An 8,576-nucleotide genomic window follows, 5' to 3' on the forward strand; every position below is an offset into this window, starting at 1 on the left:
ATATATAGCAAGACCCTTGAAATTAAGCAACCCCAGTTCGAATCCCTGTCACAGCATTTTATTTTTTTCCTTTTCCTTAGGTTCATTTTTTAAAAAAAAGAAAAAAATCAATTCTATTTTTCAAGCTTTTTTTAGCTTTATTTTTTATTTTAAAAATGTGCTAAGAGAGTGGTTTCAAATTCAAAAAATTTAAGAATTTCATTTCTAAAGACTTATTTACACGTTTATACTTTTATTTTTCAAATTTTTGAACAAAAATTTTGGATCCGTCATTACATGTGATCTATAAAGTATGAGTTTGAGACATTAAAATAACAATACTCCTTTGAAATGTGATCATTCTTTAAATTCTACGTCAAGAACTCACCTCTAATACTTAATGCAATCAGCTCATTAATCATATATATCATAAAAGTATAGTATAATTTCCAGATATTGTTGCTTAATTATTTTTACTAAATCCCAAGGAAAATTTTGTGTCCAAATTGTCAACAATTGATTTTACTCTCAACTCATTGTTCCTTCAATCATATACACATATTTATATATTTTATTTTATATATCAAAAATAAGTGTGCAAAATAATAAAGAAGTAGCTCATGTTCCTTCAACTTAACAACACTTCTATAATATATATATATATATATATATATATATATATATATATATATAAAACGTTATAAAATGTATAAGTAGGATAGTTAAATAAATTAAAATTTTGTCTTCTAGAATGTATCACATCTCCATTAATTAGATGCTCTTCAGTAGTTTCATTCACATGCACTAGACATGACTAGAGCTTCTAGATAATTTGGTGGTCCTCTGGTCCTGATATAGATTGAGCTAAAATTTTCATTAAGAAATTTTAAAATATGAACGAAGTACCTAATTTTACGAAAAAAACAAAAAAATTAATCCCTACTTAATATACAAATTAAATAATTTCATTTTTATATAATATAAAATTGGAGCTTTGATTAAATACGGATCACACAATGTAGGTTATGCAAGAGTGGCCAATAAAATTTTTCCTATATGCAGAGTCAAATACGAAACTTTCAATAAAGTGTAAAACACTTTCGCCAGTGCACCACGATCAAGGTTGCTCATTATCAATCCACGTGTTGATCTTTACTTCTTCTTTTCCCCCAAATAATGTGCCATAATAATGTGCTGATGATGTTGGTCAAAAGGAACATGTAAAATTAAAGCAAGAAGAAAATCCTATAAATAAATTACTGACATCATCTATGTTACATTAAGAGTGTGTTTGGTATAAAATAAAACATTTTTCAGAAAATATTTTCCAATTTTCTCGTGTTTGGTTGGCACAAAAGTTTTGAAAAATGTTATCCAAAATCAACTCATTTTCCTAAAAATTAAGGAAAATGACTTCCCTTCAAAAATTAAGGAAAACATTTTCCAAAACTTTCCTCCAATTTTAAATTACTTTTTTTTTTTGAAAAAACAATNTATTTTCTACTCTAGTAAAAATAAAAGATGCCTCTCAAAAACATTTTTCATTCATACTAAACACACCCTAAATGCTTTATTTTTAAAATTTTGTTTAAACACCTTTCTGTAATTTTTTAATTTCAATTTTCTATACATAATATATTTAAGATCATAAATTTAAGTAACATTTCAATGTACTATATATATTTTTATTTTATAATTATAAAATTTATTTTAAAACTTCGTATCTAGTCATTTTCTCCGTAAAACTTCTCTAAAAGAAAAGGCAAAAGTAAGGTTATAGTGGTATATATAAGGTCCAAATCAAAGAGAAAAAATCAAAGTTGAATCCCGTGTTATACTAATAATTTTGAGATATCTACAAATTTCATATTTCAAATGTCAATTTTTAGTGTGTATTTTCAAAATCACGTTTTCCCCCCTATTGATGAATTTTCTTTGTAATGTGCTTTATTAATTTTATTATTAAAACCTATAGTGCCGTTTGATTGAAGACAAAATATATTCAAGGATAAAATAGACAAGTCATTTTTTTTTATAAAAATTTCTGGATAACGTTTGAATCATTAATATTATATTTCCTAAATGAGCAAATATTGTAAATACTAGTCAATTAACAATCCAATACGGCAATAACAACCAACATGTAAATTTTTGTCCCTTTTTTTTTTTTAAGAATAGACTATAATTAGAATTCTATTTTTTTAAAAAAAAATCAATATTAGAAACCAATCTTATCGCGAATCTATAAGAAATTTATCCTATAAAATAGATTTTTCTCTTCTTTTTTTTTTTCAATTTTCATAACCACCTCTCTAGATAAATGCACGAGGAAATAATTTTTTAGTGAAATAATGAAAACTTCTTAAATTTTTTTCCTACAATATACAAACACATTACTTTTTTATTTTTTTTTATAAATTTTAATTAAAATCTATCGTATATCTACCGAATATTTTCTTAGTGAGAAATTTGAGGGGACAGTAGTGATTTTTTAGTAGTACTGCATATGCATACCTACATGAAAAAATAAAAATAAAAATAAAGATAAAAAAGAAATATGCATACGGAATTATTAAAGTATTCTATATGATTAATATTAGAGGAGTCCGGAGCCTAATGGGTATAAAATATTAACAAAAATTTTAAAACGGTATATAAAATTTTATATTCACTAAAACGATAAAATCGCTGGAATAATAGCAATTTCCTCCGCCGGAAAAAGCAAAATCGCTGCCACTGCAGCGATTTTGCAGAATGTGATTTTTTTTTTAAAAAAAAAAGTTAAAATCGCTGCCTATGCAGCGATTCCATTTTAAATTTTTTTTTTTTTAAGAAAATCATGCCTAGGCAGCAATTTTTGTTTTTTTCTTTTAAAAAAAGATTATTTCTTTTTTTAAAAAAAAAAATTAAAAAAAAAATAGTATTATTTATATATTGATTTTGTGAAATAACATATATTATTAAAGATCATTTATATTTAATAAGGGCGATATATAAATCAAAAATGGACCAATAATTTTTTTTAACAACCTAATTTCATTAATTAGTACTACCATTTAGGCTGCCCAACCTATATATGGCTGTACTAATTTGGATAAGTTATTATAATAACTATCTAGAAGAAACATTAAATTCCTTACCAGTATGAATTTCATCACTGTAAAAATTTATTACTTGAACCAAAAAAGTACTTTTAATTGAAGAGTTACAAAATGAGCACAAAATCTCTTTGTGAGCTTGAATGGAGATAAAAGTGTATAATTTACCATTTTTCAAGTAGAATTGAAAACTTTAATTTCAAATCATGCATTTTTTAAAAGAAATTTACTGAATATTAAAAAAAAAAGAAATTTCATCATATTTTATAGGACGTTTTTTCGCTTCTCGAAACTTTAGAACCAATAATTTAAAATAGCTAAATTCTCAAACTTCATAAATTTTAAAATTTGGCTCTGTCCCAACTTTAAAGCAAATATTTTCTTCCTTTAATTTATTTCTCTTATTTTTTTTATAGTTTGTTTAAAGAAAAAATGTCTCTTTTTATTTGACAATTTTTTAATTTATATTCGCATATGATATGTTTAAGATCACAAGATCAAATTGCATATTGATATGTTCTACATCTCTTTAATTTAAGACCATAAAATTCAAAGCTTTTCTCAATTTTCTTAAATTTATATCAAAATAAATCAGACAAACAAATCGAAACAAAGTAAGTACATAACACATTTAGGTGACACTTTTTTTAAAGCCAATTAAAAAAAAGGTAATATTTTTCTACATTTACTGCAACAAAACAAATTTCAGCAGTAATAAATAAACACATTAACAAAGAGTACTAAAATTTTTACTGATATTAATTAGTTAATTGTTATTAGATCTAATACCGATATAGACTTAAGAACATTTACAAAAAGTGCTCATTATCGCAAAAGATTATTTTCATATCGTAATTGAATAAAATATTCATTTCATTCTTAATGAGATAACTTATAGTCAAATAAAAATTTATGACTTATTTTAAACAATAAATTTCAATCATATTATTTTTGTATCAAATCAAACAACGTCACTTGAATTATAAATCAATATGAGAAATCTTGACCAAATCAATATATAGTATAATTTCCTTGCATATGTATTATTACTTTGCCTCTTTCACAAGAATTATGAAAGTCAAAACATCATCGATGTCCTCAAAAGAAGCTTCTACATAGACTTAACAATTTTTTAAAAATAAAAATTTATTTGCAAAGTCCTCTATTTTTTATTTGACTATTTCTTTATTCCCACTTATAATAAGCTCATTTCATCTCATTTTTTTTGGTTCCTTTGAAATACAATTCTACACAAACACAAATATTCTCCATTCCCAAAACCAACAAAAAAATTCCAATTTTTTGTATTATTATTACTATTCAATATGGTTAATCCATTTATTTGTGGATCTTTTCATCATCAAGATGATGATGATATGGCAATTTTTAGCCCATGTTCAACTCCAAAAAGATCAAAAAAAAGTTTATCTAAGTCTAGCAACAAAAATAATCCATATTCAAATAGAGGACTTGATAAATTCTCTGCCCTCTTAGCTGATCTTGAAGACAAGAAACAAAGAATTTATTCCGAAATTGCTCCTGATGATATCTCCTTCGTACGATTTGTTTTTTCGAATTCCAATGATGCTAAGCCTATTATTGTCAAATTGAAGGACAAGAAATCGTCAAAGAGTTGTCAAGAAGAGAAAATAGAGTCTACGAATAAGCAAATGACTCGTGAAGTATACGAAGATTGTGAAGAAAGGAAAGCTGAGTCCGCGGAAAAGAGGGTAATAAAGAAGAGTGTTTCTAAGTGGAATTCAATGAAGTTGGAAAATTTGAAGAGGCCTAAGTTTTATTTGCCTTTGACTATAATATTGATATTGGTATTTTTGGCTATATATGGAAGGTCATTTGCAATAATGTGTACTTCAATTGGATGGTATTTGATTCCTACAATTAGAGGGGGAGATTCAAGATCAAGTATAAGTACAAGAAAACCACAAACGAAGAAGGATTATATAAGAAGATTTAGTGAAAAAAGTGTTGTTAGAGAAGAACCAATTTCACCAACAAGTGTTATGAATGGACCAAGTGGTAAATATGACCATAGGAAAAGTTGGTCATGATGGGGAAGGAAAAAAATTTATCTTGATCCTCTAAATTCTCCCTTTTTTTATTGAGATCGTGGTGTCTGAGTCAGTTTACGTACATCTTGACTAACTCCAGATGGGAAGAATCACCTAGTATGTTTTGTCTTGGCTGAGTTTTGAACACCTCAGGATTCTCAACCACTTCATTGATCGTAGGCCACATCCTTAATTGGGGTCTTGAAAATTGTGAATTTTTGGTTTTTTTTTTAAGTTGACTTTATTGCATTGTAAATTGTTTTGCTGATTTTGTACATTTGAGTTGAACTAGAAATTTAGTCACTCTTTTGACATGTATTTGTAAATAAGATGTTTTAGAACTTATGTTTGTTAACAATAAGCTATGCTCTGGTTCAACAGAATTGTGTAGTAACTTTTTTTTTAGGGTAAAATGAAATGGTGTTTGTTTCCCATTAGTTTTTCATATCGAGTCATTCTACGTGTACTTTAATTAATTTATTAAATTTTATTTTTGTTAAAATTTAAATCATGATATCTTATAATTTTCGTCCATTTTATTAATCATTTTAAATATTAGTAAAATTTAAAACTGAAATACGACATGTCTCTCTTTGATACCTACGAGCAAGATATAACTCGTAACAAATTTCAATGAATATTTCATAAGTTAACAAAAGTTTTACTTTATTATTAGTCAATTTTTAAAATTATTTTACAACAATTATATTTTAGGTCAAATGATTGGAACATTTGATTTACACTATTATTTCACAAATAATAAAGTCCTACATTGTCATAATACACAAGGATCAAATACGTGATTGTCATATTTACAGATGAATCATGTTAATTTTTTCGATATCATTTCAATTATAATAAATGTTCCTAAATTAGGGACTATCGGACGTCTTTTCAAGATATACATATGAATTTAACTACCCAAAGATTATAAAATTCTTTAAACAATGTGGTTGCCATTTTAGATCAGAAAATTAACCATGTTTATTTGAATTATTTCAAAGAAGTTACTCCAAATATTAAATATTTAAAAAAAAAATCTTGAGTGTTTATTAGAGGGATTATTATAATATATTGAAACAACGCAGTTTGACAAAATTATATACTTACTCTTTTAGTAGTAGTTAGTTATAATTAACTTCTAGTAATTAATTAATTTCATTTACCTGCTTCCTTCTTACTTTTTGTTTTTTTATTCAAAGAATCAAAGATAGTAACCATATAAAGTCGATATTTTCTCCTTATTGGGTATATAATATTAAAATCTAAAATATTCACTAATAATAAAGAGCAGTTGGGTCAATACATTTTTCTGTTTCTATCCCTTTCATTGCATAAGCACAATAATCTGTCTTTATCATATATTTGTTTTTTTTAAAAAAAAAATATGAATCGGAGATTATAAGGTACGAAAAACAAACTCAAACTAATTGAGCTATTTAGATTCTCCGTCTCTATATGGTTTCTTTAGAAGCCTGGTTCAATCAATGCAGTTTCATATCGAGTCAATTGAAATTGAAAATGCCCCTAATAAAAAAATTATTAATTTTTTGAATATTAAATATCTAATTAAAAATAAAGAAAAATTCAAACTTCATAGAATAATTATATTATTATACCATGTATAGAAAAACTATACTCTAGTTTCACATTCTAGTAAATAGTAACTACCTTAATTAAAAAATTAGATTAACACAAAAACCATTGGACAAAAGTTAATTGTTTTAACCAAGGTAATGTCAAATCAAAGACCTTTGACAAGGTAGTGGTGCATAAAATATACATGGAACATTATATTGAAGTAATATTCTAATTTATTAACTAGGTGTACATGGATCGAGTTGATTTAAATTTTGAAATTATTTATGTCAGATTTTTAAATTTACAAAACAGATCAAATCAATAAAAGTCAAATATTTTTATTTCAATTTTTCTCAAATCTTTCAGAATAAAATCTTTCAAATAAATATATAATTAACTTGTACTTCAAATATTTCTTTAGTTATAGCAACATATTTCTTTAGCCACCAGAGTTGATATTCATTTTGATTAATTAATCCTTAATTAGTGTTAATACTCGATAATCCTTTTGGTTTTCCTACTTTTGGTACTTAATCGTCGTCCATAATCTTACAATTTCATAAGCGTGGCGGCCTCAACTTCTAATGAAAATGATTATGAAATATACCAAGACTTTTCTTTCTAATCCAAGAATAACCACATAAATTGACCTTACTATAACAAATTAAATAGCGTTAATAATGTTTTCTTAACTGACAACTAAACACTCTATGAATTATTTTTATTGTGTTTCAGTTGAACACTTCAACTTACAACATGATCGTCTAGATACCTTCAAATTTGATGTATCGCATCAACATTAAGTATCCACGTTGAGACGAATTGAGGTATATAAATTAATGTACGATTATCCATTAAAACCAAGTTAAAAATATTTATTTCTATTATGCCTAAAAATATTATATCCAACTGGCTAATCTATGAGCACAATTCTATTAAATGAGCTAGAAATTTTAGATCACAAGAAGTTGGTTATATATGTGTGAGGTTAGGGAGGGCCTAAACTTTGAAATTTTGGACACACTAGCAATGCACAAGTATAATACGTCATTATTAGGGCCGTTTGGCCATAGATTTCTCAAACAAAATTTGACAAATAATATTTGTTCAAATAATTTGCCATTATTTGATAAATATATTTGGCAAATAACCAAATTTTCCAAATACTAGAAAAAACTAATATTTTGAATCAAATTTCATTATTTTGAAAACTTTTAATAATTCAAATTCTACACCAAATTTTTATCTTTTACAAAACACCCTTCACAGTATTTGTTTGTGTTGTTTTACGTAATTTCGTATGTAAATATTAAAGTTGTAATGATATATTCAGTAAATATAAAAGTGATGATATGATTATTGATAAAAATGATAACAATCGATTTAGAATAACAAAGTCACGTGTCAATAATACAAATATATGATAAATTTTGATAGTTTTTAAAACCTATGGGTATAAGTTACTAAAATATAATTATAGTGTTTTTTTTTAAAATTTAAATCTAAGTATCTCTAACTTTTCTTATAGCATCCAAAAATTATGATATTGACTTCTTGAGCTGCATCAAAAAATAGTAAAAAGTTCTAGGCGCAATAAGTGTTTCTTTATGCGTAACCGATTCCAAATATTATATCGTCTTCAACTTCATCGCTAACATTATTTTGTTCGATCGTATCACTTCTTAGCTCTGAACTTCTAACTCGAATGATCTATCAGACTATTGACATCCATTTTATTGTGGTGTACCTGATTATAATCATGACCTAAAATAAATGAATGTCCTTTTCACAAGAGAGTTCATTTAAATTATTTGAGACTCTATCACTCGAACAATGTAATCAAAATTAA

General features: G+C 25.6%; 1 protein-coding gene across 1 annotated transcript; it reads left to right on the top strand.

Moving 5' to 3' along the window:
- Positions 1–4,149: 4,149 nt before the first annotated feature.
- LOC107017136 lies at positions 4,150–5,580 on the top strand. Its single transcript, XM_015217408.2, has one exon. The coding sequence runs from the start codon at positions 4,403–4,405 to the stop codon at positions 5,144–5,146; it is 744 nt and encodes a 247-aa protein (XP_015072894.1). The 5' UTR covers positions 4,150–4,402; the 3' UTR covers positions 5,147–5,580.
- Positions 5,581–8,576: the final 2,996 nt, after the last annotated feature.

This window comes from Solanum pennellii, chromosome 4 (genome assembly GCF_001406875.1).
Source record: "Solanum pennellii chromosome 4, SPENNV200".
Classification (NCBI taxonomy): Eukaryota; Viridiplantae; Streptophyta; class Magnoliopsida; order Solanales; family Solanaceae; genus Solanum; species Solanum pennellii.